The 19,336-nt window shown below is 44.4% G+C and overlaps 1 protein-coding gene across 1 annotated transcript in view; it reads right to left on the bottom strand.

Moving 5' to 3' along the window:
• Positions 1–19,336, bottom strand: part of LOC311131110 (gamma-aminobutyric acid receptor subunit alpha-5-like) — a gene marked incomplete at its 5' end in the record, with an annotated part of 90,577 nt that overhangs the window by 20,667 nt on the left and 50,574 nt on the right. Inside the window, one exon of the mRNA XM_084163921.1 lies at positions 12,934–13,086. Coding sequence (XP_084020047.1) covers positions 12,934–13,086 — 153 coding nt within the window. The remainder of the gene's footprint in view (positions 1–12,933; positions 13,087–19,336) is intronic.

The raw sequence follows: 19,336 nt of genomic DNA, 5'->3' as shown, positions 1-19,336 counted from the left end.
GCAAACACGTTTGGTGTTCGGCAAAATACATGTGGGAGACTCCCCAAACATATGGAAGAAGGTACTCTGTTCAGATGAGACAAAAATTGAGCTTTCTGGCCATCAAGGAAAATGCTATGTCTGGCGCAAACCCAGCACCTCTCATCACCCTGAGAACACCATGTTTTTCATCGGCAGGGACTGGGAAACTGGTCAGAATTGAAGGAATGATGGATGGCGCTAAATACAGGGAAATTCTTGAGGGAAACCTGTTTCAGTCTTCCAGAGATTTGAGACTGGGACGGAGGTTCACCTTCCAGCAGGACAATGACCCTAAGCATACTGCTAAAGTAACGCTCAAGTGGTTTAAGGGGAAACATTTAAATGTCTTGGAATGGCCTAGTCAAAGCCCAGACCTCAATCCAATTGAGAATCTGTGGTTTGACTTAAAGTTTGCTGTACACAAGTGGAACCCATCCAACTTGAAGGAGCTGGAGCAGTTTTGCTTTGAAGAATTGGCAAAAATCCCAGTGGCTAGATGTGCCAAGTTTATAGAGACATACCCCAAGAGACCTGCAGCTGTAATTGCTGCAAAAGGTGGCTCTACAAAGTATTGACTTTGGGGGGGTGAATAGTTATGCACGCTCAAGTTTTCAGTTTTTTTTTGTCTTATTTCTTGTTTGTTTCACAATAAAAAATATTTTGCATCTTCAAAGTGGTAGGCATGTTGTCTAAATCAACTGATGCAAACCCCCCAAAAAACAATTTTAATTCCAGGTTGTAAGGCATCAAAATAGGAAAAATGCCAAGGGGGTGAATACTTTCGCAAGCCACTGTATGACAAAATAATTTATAATTTACTTTTTTTCTGCACAACACAGCAGATCCCCTTAATGCATTTACTTTTAGAGGCCAATACTCATCATTAAAACAAAAGCAGTTTAGGTCAGAAGAGATTAGACTAGGAAATAGAGGAAATATCAGTGCAGGTAGATGGTCTATAGAGGCACAAAATAGGTTACAGGAAAAACAATAAGAATTGGAGGTACTTATTCAAGAACGATCAAGTGTAATGTATTACAAAAATAAAGCTAATTGGATGGAAAATTGTGAAAAATGTATAAAGATTAATCTACAATCTTCAACACAGAAATAATACCAAAAATAATTTACATAAACTTGTTACAAATTATGGAGTCATCCATGATTCACCAAATTATATTTTGAAAGAGGAAGCAAAATATTTTAAGCATATGTTTTATTTTCAGTCTCCTCCATTTCTACTGAATTATGTTAGTTGTAAGGATTTCTTTCCTAATAATAATGTAAAATTAACAAATTCACAGAAAGACCTGTGTGAAGGACAACTTACAGAAGAGGATCTCTTTGAGGCAATTAAATCTTATCAGTCCTGAAAAACACCAGGGCTTGATTGCATACCAGTAGAGGAATATCAGACCTTTTTTTGATGTACTCAAAGATCCATTATTAGCATGTTTTAACTACTCCTATAAAAATGGTAGACTTTCAATCTCCCTCGACCTGGGGCTCCATGCAAGATCTCACCTCGTGGAGTTGCAATGATCATGAGAACGGTGAGGATTCAGCTATGACCCCAGCCGCTAACGACTGCCAGTAAAGATTTGTCTGACGCTTCACACTACCCATGGAGACCCTGGCACAGCCATGGCACAATAGCCAAGAAGTCATGCAGTACTGACAATCCAGAGGGAGTAGACCTGTAAAACCAACCCAATCCAGAGCGAGTAGACCTGTAAAACCAACCCTCTCCAGAGCGAGTAGACCTGTAAAGCCAACCCAATCCAGAGCGAGTAGACCTGTAAAGCCAACCCAATCCAGAGCGAGTAGACCTGTAAAGCCAACCCAATCCAGAGCGAGTAGACCTGTAAAGCCAACCCTCTCTCCACCCACACATTTAGTTTTCATTCCAGGGTCGGTGCTCTATCACCTCGGCTGTTTTACATCTAGGCCTATATCATTAGGATCAAGAACATAAAAGGTAGCGTAAATAGATTATATAGAAATATATAATATACCTCTCGCTTAGAGAAGTGCTTCCATAAGCCAGTTATTGTGTTGGTTCTACCGTTAACTTTAATCAGTTTATCCCAGTGTTAACCAGCCCGCCACCCACTAATAGAGACAATATCCCTGTTGACAATACCTAATCCATTTGCCGGTGTGTATCGGAACATTTTTAATATTGAGATTTATTTTATTAATGTAAAAGGATAATGACACCAATTATTTTAGGATCGGCAGGTTATGTATAGGTCTACTCCAGTAGAGACCCTAGTCAGGTTATGTATAGGTCTACTCCAGTAGAGACCCTAGTCAGGTTATGTACAGTGAGGGAAAAAAGTATTTGATCCCCTGCTGATTTTGTATGTTTTCCCACTGACAAAGACATGATCAGTCTATAATTTTAATGGTAGGTTTATTTGAACAGTGAGAGACAGAATAACAACAACAAAATCCAGAAAAACGCATGTAAAAAATGTTATCAATTGATTTGCATTTTAATGAGGGAAATAAGTATTTGACCCCTCTGCAAAACATGACTTAGTACTTGGTGGCAAAATCCTTGTTGGCAATCACAGAGGTAAGACGTTTCTTGTAGTTGGCCATCAGGTTTGCACACATCTCAGGAGGGATTTTGTCCCACTCCTCTTTGCAGATCTTCTCCAAGTCATTAGGTTTTCGAGGCTGACGTTTGGCAACTCGAACCTTCAGCTCCCTCCACAGATTTTCTATGGGATTAAGGTCTGGAGACTGGCTAGGCCACTCCAGGACCTTAATGTGCTTCTTCTTGAGCCACTCCTTTGTTGCCTTGGCCGTGTGTTTTGGGTCATTGTCATGCTGGAATACCCATCCACGACCCATTTTCAATACCCTGGCTGAGGGAAGGAGGTTCTCACCCAATATTTGACGGTACATGGCCCCGTCCATCGTCCCTTTGATGCAGTGAAGTTGTCCTGTCCCCTTAGCAGAAAAACACCCCCAAAGCATAATGTTTCCACCTCCATGTTTGACGGTGGAGATGGTGTTCTTGGGGTCATAGGCAGCATTCCTCCTCCTCCAAACACGGCGAGTTGAGTTGATGCCAAAGAGCTCGATTTTGGTCTCATTTGACCACAACACTTTCACCCAGTTCTCCTCTGAATCATTCAGATGTTCATTGGCAAACTTCAGACGGGCCTGTATATGTGATTTCTTGAGCAGGGGGACCTTGCGGGCGCTGCAGGATTTCAGTCCTTCACGGCGTAGTGTGTTACCAATGGTTTTCTTGGTGACTATGGTCCCAGCTGCCTTGAGATCATTGACAAGATCCTCCCGTGTAGTTCTGGGCTGATTCCTCACCATTCTCATGATCATTGCAACTCCACGAGGTGAGATCTTGCATGGAGCCCCAGGCCGAGGGAGATTGACAGGTCTTTTGTGTTTCTTCCATTTGCGAATAATCGCACCAACTGTTGTCACCTTCTCACCAAGCTGCTTGGTGATGGTCTTGTAGCCCATTCCAGCCTTGTGTAGGTCTACAATCTTGTCCCTGACATCCTTGGAGAGCCCTTTGGTCTTGGCCATGGTGGAGAGTTTGGAATCTGATTGATTGATTGCTTCTGTGGACAGGTGTCTTTCATACAGGTAACAACCTGAGATTAGGAGCACTCCTTTTAAGAGTGTGCTCCTAATCTCAGCTCGTTACCTGTATAAAAGACACCTGGGAGCCAGAAATATTTCTGATTGAGAGGGGGTCAAATACTTATTTCCCTCATTAAAATGCAAATCAATTTATAACATTTTTGACATGCGTTTTTCTGGATTTTTTTGTTGTTATTCTGTCTCTCACTGTTCAAATAAACCTACCATTAAAATTATAGACTGATCATTTCTTTGTCAGTGGGCAAACATACAAAATCAGCAGGGGATCAAATACTTTTTTCCCTCACTGTATAGGTCTACTCCAATAGAGACCCTAGTCAGGTTATGTATTGATCTACTCCAATAGAGACCCTAGTCAGGTTATGTATAGGTCTACTCCAATAGAGACCCTAGTCAGGTTTTTAATTCCATAATCCTTTATCCTAGCCCTACATTGGATCTATTCATATTTATTACGTTTTATCTTAAAAGCTAATCATTCCGATTCACATCCGCGAACAAGGGCCACACTACATAACAGCTTCTAAGTCATAATATACCCAACCTCTACAATTAGGCCATATCATATCAAACATTTTTTTTTTAACTTAGTATTTCTAATGTACTACCGTACAATCTTCAAATTAAATAATTCCCCTAAATCAAAACCTGATATTAAGTCCATATAGTCCAAAGTTCCATATTGCCTAACAAAAAAAAAAAGATAATTTCATCATACTCATTCTGCATTACCGTAAATCCAACCTCATTTGAAGTCCACATAGTTCATACTGCATGAATAAAAAAAGTCCATCATGCAATTTTATTTGTGTAAAAAAACGAATGAATCAAAAATTGTACTGTGTAATGCGGTACAAATGTGTATCGGGGACTACATCAGCAGGAGGTAGCTATCACTTGATTGTTTACATACAATTTATCGACCATTAGACAAACATTCTGCTTCTCTGCTCGGAGCCTTTTGAAAGTGGGGTATAGGGCACGTCGTCTCTCCACTATTTCATGGGGAGATTGTTCATTAATAGAGAACGGGGTGTTCTTCAGTTCCCTACCCTGTTGTAACAAGGCCATTTTCATTTTGTAGTGAGTTAGCATAGCTATGATCGGACGGGGCCTTCCCTCGGCTCTGCCACCGAAACGGTGAGCCCTTTGAAAATCAATTGTATCCACCTGTTTCTTCCGTCATCTTGAGATGACGTTTCATGAACACCTTGACTTTTTCCTCCGTTGACTGATAGTTTTCGTTTTCATCCTCCTTTATTCCCATTATAACAATATTATTCTTCATACTTCTGCGCTTTAGATCAAGTAACTCGGCTTTCATTGTTTTATTATCATACTGTAGCCTCTCCGTAGTGTCTTTCAGGGAGTCCACGGTAGTTTTCAATATCTTATTTTCAGCTCGTATTTCTTCCATCATTTTATTACTGTAATCCATTCCAGTTTTTAAGGCCTCAACCTCCCCCAGTAGCCCAGGCAATAGATCCAGCTGTTTTAACCGCTCGCTCATGGCTGTAAGCAACGCTATATCTTCTGGAGACAGTTATAAAAATGTCCCCATCCAATGTTACATTTGGAATTTTAGACGGAGGCTTCCCTTCAGTTTTGCTCGCAGAGCTCGAGGAGAGGTCTTCTCTCGTTCGCTTCGATGTATCTGATTATCTTTTAGAGCATATCAAAATGCTGATCAATAAATAGTTCAAGGTTCTCTATATTATCCAGAATGTTTGTTTCGCAGTTATCAGCTAATCCTCAATTGTTATGATTCATTCATGGGACAAGCTGTGCCTACCATGCTGCCACCTGCCACGTCATCAAGCCCTCGGGTCAGAGTCCATAACTGTGATTGCTAACCTTTATTTTATACAGGTTTATTTATTTTGTTACCAGTGCCTCGGTCTAAAGTGCAGTGTGTGCTGATATATATCACATAATGCTTCCTCCCCTTCACTCTTAGAAAAAAGGCTTCCAAAAGGGTTCTTTGGCTGCCCCCAAAGGAGAACCCTTTTTGGTTTAGGTCATCCGTGATGTCATCTGATTATTAGGCCATATCAGTGACTGCGTTTGGAATTGTTTTAACCTCTTAAGGATCAGACCCTTTTATTCAATTTTCGCCTAAAATGACATACCCATATCTAACTGCCTGTAGCTCAGGACCTGAAGCAAGGATACAAATATTCTTGATACCATTTGAAAGGAAACACTTTGAAGTTTGTGGAAATGTGAAATTAATGTAGGAGAATATAACACATTAGATCTAGTAAAAGATAATAAAAATAAAAAAACATGCGTTTTCTGTTTAAATTTTTTTCCATCATCTTTCAAGTGCAAGAGAAAGGCCACAATATAATATTGCAGTTTAGGCGCAATTTAGATTTTGGCCACTAGATGGCAGCAGTGTGTGTGCAACGTTTCAGATCGATCCAGTGAAACATTGCAATACTGGACTATTTTGTATCAAGTCTGTCCAAATATGCCGAATTGGTCAATTGATACATTTTCAAGTACATAACTATAGAGAACAATGATATGGTAATACAAAATGTAAGTTTACACACTCCCAGGAATGTCATACATGATGGATCATTAGCTTATACACTAACTTTCACACATCTAGATGGCCGGGCGGGGTGGGTGTGGAGCCAGAGACAGCAAGGGTTCAAACTGTAGAACCCAGTTCCTACATTTGAATATAAAAATAGATTTTATCAAACAAAACTATGCTACATTTTATCTCTGGGACCCTCAGGATATGACAAATCAGAGCAAGATTACTGAATTTAAGTACATTATTTACCTTCAGAGGTGAATGTATCAAACCAGTTGCCGTGATATGTTTTTTGTTGTTGTGCAATCTCCATGGCATTTTTTTCACTGTAATAGCTACTGTAAATTGGACAGTGCAGTTAGATTAACAGGAATGTAAGCTTTCTTCCCATATAAGACATGTCTATGTCCTGGAAAGTTTGCTGTTACTTACAACAGTCATGCTAATCACATTAGCACACGTTAGCTCAGCCGTTCAGTATACAGGACACCGATCCCGTAGAGGTTAACATGGTCACACTATGGATCAGTTAGCTATTTGATTAATAATTGTAGGTATATAAAAAAAATTAAAAATATATATATTTGATAAAATATTGAATTTGTCCTTTACTAGTATAGCCCAGACAAACACATTGAATAACACATTCATACATGGCTAAAAAGACAGTCAGAAATACATCAGAAGAAACAAGGTTTTGAAGTGTTTGTCCTATCTATATCTAGGAGATTTCAGAAAAGCTCAGCAAATATATATGTCTATTTTTTAATACATAATTAACCCCTTTTTTTTGGGACGGCACAAAACGACCTTCATACTGCCGTGAATAAAAAAAAATAACGGTACCGGTTACCTTCAGATGAGTGGGGGTTGTAGAGAAAAATGGAGGAAACCATCGTGTTCGATAGATAGAGCGACTTTCCATAGAGTGGTCATAATAGTTCAAACATAATGTTGGTCAAACCGTTCGGACGCTATAGATATTTTTGTGAGAAAACACTTTTTTCGGGATGCGTCATGGTCTGAAAAAACACCGCTCTACAGTAGCTTGCGAAAGTATTCTCACTAGGTTTGTGTGTGTGTGTAAAATGGGCATGTGACCTGTCATTGGGTCAAATTCTACAGTAGTCTTATGTTATCTGTGACTGCAACCAGACTATGACCCTGTGGCTCTCCTTGGGCAGATCCCTGGAGCGAACCAGACTATGACCCTGTGGCTCTCCTTGGGCATATCCCTGGAGCGAACCAGACTATGACCCTGTGGCTCTCCTTGGGCATATCCCTGGAGCGAGCCAGGGTTGGAGCCTGTGGCTCTCCTTGGGCAGATCCCTGGAGCGAACCAGACTATGACCCTGTGGCTCTCCTTGGGCAGATCCCTGGAGCGAACCAGGGTTGAACAGAGTTCAGGCTAAACCCTTTGTCTCTCCTTGGGCATCTTCTTGATTGATCACAGCATGATGGGGTGGGGTTTGTGTATGTTTGAAAGATGTATGTATTGACCTGCCATGTCCAACAATCAATCTTCAATAACACAGTAACCCAGGTGGGTTGTGTCTTAATCAGATGGGTTCAGAACATTACAGTCATCAGGACGGATTAGACGTTCATTATGTTCATGAAGTCAAGTCAATTCTCATCTCCATTTTAATGAGAATTATTGAAGCATTTAATAAGGAATTAATTAGGGGGAAGAAGGATTGAAACCAAAGGTTTAAAGGAATCATTACAAGGAGCTCTTTCACTCAGACAGACACTGCTGTTTCCCAAGACTCTGTGTAGTGTAGCACTAGTAAGGAAATAAGGTACCATTTGAGACGCAGGCGTCTGTCTGGTTCTATTACAGTGCATTGTGGGTAGATATCATCTGTCTGGTTCTATTACAGTGCATTGTGGGTAGATATCATCTGTCTGGTTCTATTACAGTGTATTGTGGGTAGATATCATCTGTCTGGTTCTATTACAGTGCATTGTGGGTAGATATCGTCTGTCTGGTTCTATTTCAGTGTATTGTGGGTAGACATCGTCTGTACGGTTCTATATCAGTGTATTTTATTTTTATAAATGTTTTAGTCATTTAGCAGACGCTCTAATCCAGAGCGATTTACAGTTAGTGAGTGCATTTTTTTTTCTTCATACTGGCCCCCCATGGGAATCGAACCCACAACCCTGGCGTTGCAAGCGCCATGCTCTACCAACTGAGCTACACGGGGCCACATTGTATTGTGGGTATATATATCGTTTGTCAGGTTCTATTACAGTATATTGTGACGGCCGGCCGCCCAACAACCTGCCCGCTTGACCCTATCCCCTCCTCTCTTCTCCAGACCATCTCCGGTGACCTTCTCCCTTACCTCACCTCGCTCATCAACTCATCCTTGACCACTGGCTATGTCCCTTCCGTCTTCAAGAGAGCGAGAGTTGCACCCCTTCTCAAAACGCCTACACTCGATCCCTCCGATGTCAACAACTACAGACCAGTATCCCTTCTTTCTTTTCTCTCCAAAACTCTTGAGCGTGCCGTCTTTAGCCAACTCTCTTGCTATCTCTCTCAGAATGACCTTCTTGATCCAAACCAGTCAGGTTTCAAGACTGGTCATTCAACTGAGACTGCTCTTCTCTGTGTCACGGAGGCTCTCCGCACTGCTAAAGCTAACTCTCTCTCCTCTGCTCTTGTCCTTCTAGACCTGTCTGCTGCCTTTGATACTGTGAACCATCAGATCCTCCTCTCCACCCTCTCCGAGTTGGGCATCTCCCGCGCGGCTCACTCTTGGATTGTGTCCTACCTCACAGGTCGCTCCTACCAGGTGGCATGGCGAGAATCTGTCTCCGCACCACGTGCTCTCACCACTGGTGTCCCCCAGGGCTCAGTTCTAGGCCCTCTCCTATTCTCTCTATACACCAGTCCTTCTCAAATAGTGGGGCGCGCCCCCCTGGGGGGGCTCGGCGCGATGCCAGGGGGGGCACGTGTGACCCCGGGGAACATGCTTTTTTTTGCCGCAGGGAGTAGTTTTTTTTTGCACCAAACAAGAGCACACAGCACAGAGCAGGAGATATGAAGTGCAAATAACAAACCCTCAAGAGACACCATGGAAAAATATCTATCAGGGATGAAAAGAAAGGCGGAGAGAGACGGAGATAATGAGACAAAGTCTCCCGAAAGCTAAGACGAGGAAATATGACGAAGCGTATGTAGCGCTTGGCTTCACTGTGACTACGGTGGGAGACGAGGAAAGACCGGTGTGTTTACTGTGTCTAAAAACGTTGGCAGCAGACAGCATGAAGCCAAATAAATGAAGGTGTCACTTAAAGACATTACACCCCAATCACGCTGATACACCCCAATCACCAGACCACTAAAAAGTAGTCTCTGCTATCTGTGAGGAGATGGGAGCTGAACATCAAGCTGTGCTGTTTCACAGTGAAGCAAGGTGGCTGTCACGAGGAAAAGTCTTGTCCCGAGTTTTTGAGCTCAGAGAGCAGATAAGAATGTTTTCGGAGCAGGAGCACAAGTATGACCTCGCAGAAAAACTTAGTGATGAGAACTTCCTGGCAAAACTGGCCTACCTGAGTGACATATTTGGAAAGCTAAATGAACTAAATCTACAGCTTCAAGGGAAAGATAAACACCTCCCTCAGGTCACAGACAAGATCAGCTCTTTCACTCGAAAGCTTGCAATGTGGGGCAGGCGACTTGATGAAGGAAATACTGATTCATTCGAGAACCTGCATGAATTTGTTGACACTACTGACTATGATGCCACCTCAGTGATTCCATATATTAAGGAGCATATTTCATCACTGATGGGATTCTTTAAAAAGTACTTCCCTGAAAACAGTTCCCAATATAACTGGGTGAGAGATCCTTTCAATGCACCAGCTCCAACTGGTTTCAGCTCTGCAGAGGAGGACCAGTTCATTGATATGACGTCTGACTCCACATTGAGACTGAGGTTCACATCACAGACACTGAGTGAATTCTGGCTGAGTGTAGAGAGGCAGTATCCACTCTTAGGGCAGAGGGCCATGGGCATTCTTCTTCCTTTTGCAACATCTTATCTTTGTGAGACTGGCTTCTCTGCTGTTGCTGCACTGAAGACCAAGTACAGGTCCCAGCTAAACATTGAGCAGGAGCTGAGAGTTGCAGTATCGTGCTTCAAACCCTGCTTCGAAAAGCTGTGCACTGCAAAACGTGCTCAATGTACCCATTAATCCTGACTTCCTCATTTATTTTTATTTTTTATCAGCACATTGTTTTATTCATTTTTGTTTTATAGGTCAAAGTGTTTCATATATTGTGCTCCTGAGTTAATGTTGCTGATCAATTTGAATGTATTATTATTTATTGATTATATTTAATTTTTCAGTATCAAATGGTCAAAAAATGGTTACAGTTTAAATAAGGATTGCATAATTTTTTTAATTTCAGACAAATTGATGCACTTTAAGTCTTTTCTGTTACAGACTAAAAAAACAATGTTAATAAAGTTATTCTTTGTTGTAAGTTGATCTATATTTCTTTATTTTTTGTTTTCTTGTTTTCTTTAATGTTAATAAGGATACAATGTTATGCAGAGGTGTACTTATAACAATTTTATAGACAAATGATACTATTTAGAGTCGCGGCGGAGAGTTGGGGGGCGCAAAATGTTTACTTCTTCCTAGGGGGGGCGTAACAGAAAATATGTGAGAAGCACTGCTATACACCAAGTCACTTGGCTCTGTCATATCCTCACATGGTCTCTCCTATCATTGCTACGCAGACGACACACAACTAATCTTCTCCTTTCCCCCTTCTGATAACCAGGTGGCGAATCGCATCTCTGCATGTCTGGCAGACATATCAGTGTGGATGACGGATCACCACCTCAAGCTGAACCTCGGCAAGTCGGAGCTGCTCTTCCTCCCGGGGAAGGACTGCCCGCTCCATGATCTCGCCATCACGGTTGACAACTCCATTGTGTCCTCCTCCCAGAGTGCAAAGAACCTTGGCGTGACCCTGGACAACACCCTGTCGTTCTCCGCTAACATCAAAGCGGTGACCCAATCCTGTAGGTTCATGCTCTACAACATTCGCAGAGTACGACCCTACCTTACACAGGAAGCGACACAGGTCCTAATCCAGGCACTTGTCATCTCCCGTCTGGATTACTGCAACTCGCTGTTGGCTGGGCTCCCTGCCTCTGCCATTAAACCCCTACAACTCATCCAGAATGCTGCAGCCCGTCTGGTGTTCAACCTTCCCAAGTTCTCTCACGTCACCCCGCTCCTCCGCACACTCCACTGGCTTCCAGTTGAAGCCCGCATCTGCTACAAGACCATGGTGCTTGCCTACGGAGCTGTGAGGGGAACGGCACCTCCGTACCTTCAGGCTCTGATCAGTCCCTACACCCAAACGAGGGCATTGCGTTCATCTACCTCTGGCCTGCTGGCTCCCCTTCCTCTGCGGAAGCACAGTTCCCGCTCAGCCCAGTCAAAACTGTTCGCTGCTCTGGCACCCCAATGGTGGAACAAGCTCCCTCACGATGCCAGGATAGCGGAGTCACTCACCACCTTCCTGAAACCCCACCTCTTTAAGGAATACCTGGGATAGGATAAAAGTAATCCTTCTACCCTCCCCCTACCCCCCCCCCCCCCCCCCCCCCAAAAAAATATATATATATATATATTGTAAAGTGCTTGTCCCACTGGCTATCATAAGGTGAATGCACCAATTTGTAAGTCGCTCTGGATAAGAGCGTCTGCTAAATGACGAAAATGTAAATTGAAAATGTAATTGTGGGTAGATATCGTCTGTCTGGTTCTATTACAGTGTATTGTGGGTAGATATCGTTTGTCTGGTTCTATTACAGTGTATTGTGGGTAGATATCGTCTGTCTGGTTGTATTACAGTGCATTGTGGGTAGATATCGTCTGTCTGGTTCTATTACAGTGCATTGTGGGTATAAATCGTCTCTCAGGTTCTGTTAAAGTTTATTGTGATTATATATCGTCTGTCTGGTTCTATTACCTAAACCCTATTGAGCATCTGTGGGGCATCCTCAAACGGAAGGTGGAGGAGTGCAAGGTCTCTAACAGCCACCAGCTCCGTGATGTCGTCATGGAGGAGTGGAAGAGGACTCCAGTGGCAACCTGTGAAGCTCTGGTGAACTCCATGCCCAAGAGGGTTAAGGCAGTGCTGGAAAATGACGGTGGCCACACAAAATATTGATACTTTGGGCCCAATTTGGACATTTTCACTTAGGGGTGTACTCACTTTTGTTGCCAGCGGTTTAGACATTAATGGCTGTGTGTTGAGTTATTTTGAGGGGACAGCAAATGTACACTGTTATACAAGCTGTACACTCACTACTTTACATTGTAGCAAAGTGTCATTTCTTCAGTGTTGTCACATGAAAAGATATACTCAAATATTTAAAAAAATATCATTTATTCTATTCTACTGTATTTTAGTCGTTGCCACTCTGACATTGCTTGATCTAATATTTATATATTTCTTAATTCCATTCTTTTAATTTTAGATTTGTGTTTATTGTTGTGAATTGTTAGATACTACTGCACTGTCGGAGCTAGGAACGCAAGCATTTCACTACACCTGCAAAAATATCTGCTAAATATGTGTATGTGTACCAATACAATTTGATTTGATTTGATTTGACTAAAGACGGTCCTGGCAGGTACAGACTCAGAGATACAATATAATGTTTTGTTGTCACACTACTGACCGAAGACAGTCCTGGCGGGGACAGACTCGCGGTTGAGCCAGAAGGACACCTGGGAGAGGATGACGGTCATGAAGCATGGCATGTAGGTCTGGATCACGAAGTAGCCGATCTTCCTCTTCAGATAGAAGTGACACATCATCACTGTGTACTGACCTGCAGGGGCAACAGACAGACAGACAGACAGACAGACAGACAGACAGACAGACAGACAGACAGACAGACAGACAGACAGACAGACAGACAGACAGAAAGACAGAGGGAGGGAGAATGGTGTAATACGCGTCACTGCGCTTTTTATTTTAACCAGAAAAAGTTAGAAACCTCTTTCGCGAGGAGGACCTGGTGCTTGCTTAAGCACCTCCATCCCTGTGGACCCCCAGGAAGAGTAGCTGCTGCTGCTTTTGCAACAGCTAATGGGGATCCTAATAAAATACCAAATACCTGTCCCTTACTGGGCTCAAACCAGGGATCCTCTGCCTTGGAAACGCACATGTCTTAGCCAATTACGCTATAGAAAAGGTATCAATTCGAAAGCATGAGTTGGGGAGTGATGTTACGAAGCTAACTCCTTTACATAGGCACCCAAAAGACACCCCCAAAACCACACAGGTATACAGTACACACAGGAACAGGGATTCCCCAAATGTTATTGACTTGGTTTGGCCATGATAGGAGAGCAGGTCATTGAGGAAACTGATTGTAAGGAGAGATTAAAAAGTGCCATAAAAACATCAATAACAGCATGAGGTAATGTTGAGAGAGAGAGAGAGAGGGCGAGAGAGAGAGAGAGAGAGAGAGAGAGAGGGCGAGAGAGAGAGATTTAGAGAGAGAGAGAGAGAGAGAGAGAGAGAGAGAGAGAGAGAGAGAGGGGGGGGGGGGGGGGGGGGGGGGGGGGAGAGAGGGGGAGAGAAAGGGAGATGGTGGGGAAAGAGAGAGGGTTTTCTACTCCAGACAGGTCCTACGCTGCTTCATCTGTAACCTTGCTGACCATCAAGCCAAAGAATGCACTTCCATCAAGTGCTGGCACTGTGGATCCCTTTACCACAAGGCCAGAGAATGTAACAACACCAGCAAATGCACCCTATGTGATAAAAACGGCCACTCCTTCTTCGACTGCCCAAAGGCCTATGCATATGAGGCAGAACCACCTAGAGCCATCTGAGTACACCAGCTCTGTTCTTCCTGAGAGCAAGTTTGGTCCTCTAACAGGGACCCAGAATGAGCTAAGACAACCAGGACAACGAGAGATCGCCCCACCCCTTTTGACTGCTCAACCTGTCACTCCTCGCCATATACAGGTATTTATTTTTTATTTTTTATTTTACCTTTATTTAACTAGGCAAGTCAGTTAAGAACAAATTCTTATTTACAATGATGGCCTACACCGGCCAAACCAGGACGACGCTGGGCTAGGTTAAAAGCAGGTAATGCAACATAAAAAAGATGTGAAACCTAGCCCTACGCAGCATGACTCTTTTTGACCATCCTGAAGTATAATCTGCTTTAACCCTCCCGTTGTCCTAGGGTCAAAATGACCCGCCACTGTGTTGAGCCAACTTTATATAATTTTTATATTTTTGGGATCATTTGTGAGAAGGAGGCAGTGATACTTTCTTTAAAGTGAAACATTAGCTAACGTTACATGTCAGTTACACTACTAACTCAGCACTGGGAATAAATACTTGTTTTCTGTTAAGTCAAAAAGCAGTTGCCTTGCCAGCTACATCAGTCAAATAAAGGGTAGCCAATTTCTGCTCTGCTTGCTTTTACAACTCTGAGAAAAAGCGCAACACATAGAGACAGCAGCTGCAGACAGCAGCATTTACATTTACATTTACATCATTTAGCAGACGCTCTTATCCAGAGCGACTTACAAATTGGTGCATTCAACTTATGATAGCCAGTGGGACAACCACTTTTTTTTTCTTTTTTTTCTTTTAGGGGGGGTGGGGAAAGAAGGATTACTTTATACTATTCCAGGTATTCCTTAAAGAGGTAGGGTTTCAAGTGTCTCCGGAAGGTGGTCAGTGACTCCGCTGTCCTGGCGTTGTCGGGGAGCTTGTTCCACCATTGGGGTGCCAGAGCAGCGAATAGCTTTGACTGGGCTGAGCGGGAACTGTGCTTCCGTAGCGGTAGGGAAGCTAGCAGGCCAGAGGTGGATGAACGTAGTGCCCTCGTTTGAATGTAGGATCAGAGCCTGAAGGTAAGGAGGTGCCGTTCCCCTCACAGCTCCGTAGGCAAGCACCATGGTCTTGTAGTAGATGCGAGCCTCAACTGGAAGCCAGTGGAGTGTGCGGAGGAGCGGGGTGACATGAGAGAACTTGGGAAGGTTGAACACCAGACGGGCTGCAGTGTTCTGGATAAGTTGTAGGGGTTTAATGGCACAGGCAGGGAGCCCAGCCAACAGCGAGTTACAGTTATCCAGACGGGAGATGACAAGTGCCTGGATTAGGACCTGTGCCGCTTTCTGTGTAAGGTAGGGTCGTACTCTGCGAATGTTGTAGAGCATGAACCTGCAGGATCGGGTCACCGCTTTGATGTTAGCGGAGAACGACAGGGTGTTGTCCAGGGTCACGCCAAGGTTCTTTGCACTCTGGGAGGAGGACACAATGGAGTTGTCAACCGTGATGGCGAGATCATGGAGCGGGCAGTCCTTCCCCGGGAGGAAGAGCAGCTCCGTCTTGCCGAGGTTCAGCTTGAGGTGGTGATCCGACATCCACACTGATATGTCTGCCAGACATGCAGAGATGCGATTCGCCACCTGGTTATCAGAAGTTAATTGTGTGTCATCTGCGTAGCAATGATAGGAGAGACCATGTGAGGATATGACAGAGCCAAGTGACTTGGTGTATACAGAGAATAGGAGAGGGCCTAGAACTGAGCCCTGGGGGACACCAGTGGTAAGAGCACGTGGTGCGGAGACAGATTCTCGCCACGCCACCTGGTAGGAGCAACCTGTCAGGTAGGACGCAATCCAAGAGTGAGCAGCGCCGGAGATGCCCAACTCGGAGAGGGTGGAGAGGAGGATCTGATGGTTCACAGTATCAAAGGCAGCGGATAGGTCTAGAAGGATAAGAGCAGAGGAGAGAGAGAGTTAGCTTTAGCAGTGCGGAGAGCATCCGTGACACAGAGAAGAGCAGTCTCAGTTGAATGACCAGTCTTGAAACCTGACTGGTTTGGCTCAAGAAGGTCATTCTGAGAGAGATAGCAGGAGAGTTGGCTAGAGACGGCACGCTCAAGAGTTTTGGAGAGAAAAGAAAGAAGGGATACTGGTCTGTAGTTGTTGACATCAGAGGGATCGAGTGTAGGTTTTTTGAGGAGGGGTGCAACTCTCACTCTCTTGAAGACGGAAGGGACATGGCCAGCTGTCAAGGATGAGTTGATGAACGAGGCAGTAGCCCAGACGTCATAAGATGCCACCTTTCCAACAAGTCAGTCCTTCAAATTTCTGCCCTGCTAGAGCTAAGATCACCATGCGCAATGCCAAGTGTCGGCTGGAGTGGTGTAAAGCTCGCCGTCATTGGACTCTGGAGCAGTGGAAACGCGTTCTCTGGAGTGATAAATCACGCTTCACCATCTGGCAGTCCAACGGACAAATCTGGGTTTGGCGGATGCCAGGAGAACGCCACCTGCCCCAATGCATAGTATTAACTGTAAAGTTTGGTGGATGAGGAATAATGGTCTGGGGCTGTTTTTCATGGTTCGGGCTAGGCCCCTTAGTTCCAGTGAAGGGAATTCTTAACGCTACAGAATACAATTACATTCTAGACAATGCTGTGCTTCCGACTTTTGTGGCAACAATTTGGGGAATAACATTTTGATTCCATCATCCATAGGAGCAAACCAAGCTCAGCATCAGAAGCTCCAGCATGTGTTTCTGTGGCAGCTCTACAGCCCTATGTGGGGGATCCGACAGCAGCTCTACAGCCCTATGTGGGGGACCCGACAGCAGCTCTACAGCCCTATGTGGGGGATCCGACAGCAGCTCTACAGCCCTATGTGGGGGACCCGACAGCAGCTCTACAGCCCTATGTGGGGGACCCGACAGCAGCTCTACAGCCCTATGTGGGGGATCCGACAGCAGCTCTACAGCCCTATGTGGGGGATCCGACAGCAGCTCTACAGCCCTATGTGGGGGATCCGACAGCAGCTCTACAGCCCTATGTGGGGGACCCGACAGGCCAAGATAGCAGATCTGAAATCCATTTAAAAGGGATTCTATCGTACTTTTGTATACTTTTTAGCCAGTAGTTCTGAAAGTAGCGCCAAAAATGTTTTCCCCAAAAAATTGCTTACTACGTCAAATACAGGGCCTTTAGAAAATATTCACACCCCTGGACTTATTCCACATTTTGTTGTGTTACAGCCTGAATTCAAAATGGACAACACCCCATAATGGCAAAGTGAAAACATGTTTTTCGAAATTTTGCAAAATTACTGACAATGAAATACAGAAATCTTAAAGCTACAGCATACAATGACATTCTAGACAATTCCATGTTTCCAACTTTGTGGCAACAGTTTGGGGAAGGCCCTTTCCTGTTTCAGCATGATAATGCCCTCGTGAACAAAGCGAGGTCCATAACAAAATGGTTTGTTGAGATCGGTGTGGAAGAACTTGACTGGCCTGCACAGAGCCCTGACCTCAACCCCATCAAACACCTTTGGGATGAATTGCAACACCGACTGCGAGCCTGGCCTAATTGCCCCAACATCATTGCCCGACCTCACTAATGGTCTTGTGGCTGAAAGGAAGCAAGTCCCCCGCAGCAATGTTCCAACATCTAGTGGAAAGCCTTCCCAGAAGAGTGGAGGCTGTTATAGCAGCAAAGGGAGGAACCAACTCCATATTAATGCCCATGATTTTGGGATGAGATGTTTGACGAGCAGGTGTCCACATACCTTTTGATCATGTAGTGTACCTCCTGACCAGGTCTCTATGGGCTCAGCAGCCCTGCTCTTAAGAGAGACGACCAGCCCAGGACCAGACACACGGGGGTTAGACACCACTCAGGAGGACTGAGGACATACCCGCCCAGGCAATTAGGGTTGGACCCCACTCAAGACGACTGAGGAGATACCCGCCTGGGGGGTTAGGGTTAGACACCACTCAGGACCACTGAGGACATACCCGCCCAGGGGGTTAGGGTTAGACACCACTCAGGACGACTGAGGAGATTCCCGCCCAGGGGGTTAGGGTTAGACACCACTCAGGACGACTGAGGACATACCCGCCCAGGGAATTATGGCTGGACACCACTCAGGAGGACTGAGATACCCGCCCAGGGAATTAGGGTTGGACCCCACTCAGGAGGACTGAGGAGATACCTGCCCAGAGGGGACCCCGCTCAAAGAGACTAAGGGGTAATTAGGGCTAAGGAGGGACACCACTGAGGAGGATTGAGGAGGAGCTGGATGAGAGAGGAGATCTGAGATCGAGAAGTGAAGATGAGGTGCTGGTGGATTTTACTGCTGGGCTCTTGGGGTGTCTACGGGGAACTGCCTTTCATTTTGATAATAATGCTGTCATGCTGGTCAACTGGTGAGTACCGTTACAGTATAGGGGTATTCGCCATGTTATTTACTGTCCTACAGTATGGCATTGTCACCCTGGGGATGGGTTAATATAGCCTGAGGGCCAGTCTGTTTGTGCTCTCTTGCCATCTCATATAGCCTGAGGGCCAGTCTGTTTGTGCTCTCTTGCCATCTCATATAGCCTGAGGGCCAGTCTGTTTGTGCTATCATGCCAACTCCTTGTCACTCATTGTCATGACAAAACATGTTCGGCTTGACAATGACAGCAATTCAGTTTTATAGTTATCAGGCGTTTGAAACAAAGTAAACGTCAGCACTGAGCAGGAAGTATATTAAGCAGTCTACTTTATTGGAGACATCTTGCTTATACAAGCCGACAGTTTATCTGGATGTAGGAGTGTCTGTCTTTACACAGAAAAAGCACTGATTGACTTGACATTTTCCACAAGTGATCATTTCCTGTCCAAGTTGTGTTCCTTTTTGAATTTAGGATGTGTAAAAGATGCTCTATGATCACTTTTGATCAGCTTAGCTTGTCAGTTCGGCGTCCGTGGCTTGGTGAGTGACGGCTCCCGCTGTGAGCACTTCACTGAGCTATTCTTGACACAGTAAAGAGGGTTTCAACCAGAGATTAGTGACATGTATCTGACAGCTTGTGTCTCAATCTAGATATGTTCTTCTGGACACCTTTAATAAACTGGAGACAGTCTGATTGGTCTCCAGAGAGAACCACCTCCTCACCTGCAGCAGAGATCCTGTTACATTAGTATTCTAATTCCTAATTCTACGGTAGGAGATATGAGCTCTGGACCAGAGCACCTCTGTATGGAGATTTGAGCTCTGGACCAGAGTATGGGTTTTCTAGATG

The sequence above is a fragment of the Coregonus lavaretus genome, assembly GCF_964263955.1.
Source record: "Coregonus lavaretus genome assembly, chromosome: 6".
NCBI classification, from domain to species: domain Eukaryota; kingdom Metazoa; phylum Chordata; class Actinopteri; order Salmoniformes; family Salmonidae; genus Coregonus; species Coregonus lavaretus.
This window is presented reverse-complemented; position numbering and strand designations above follow the sequence as displayed.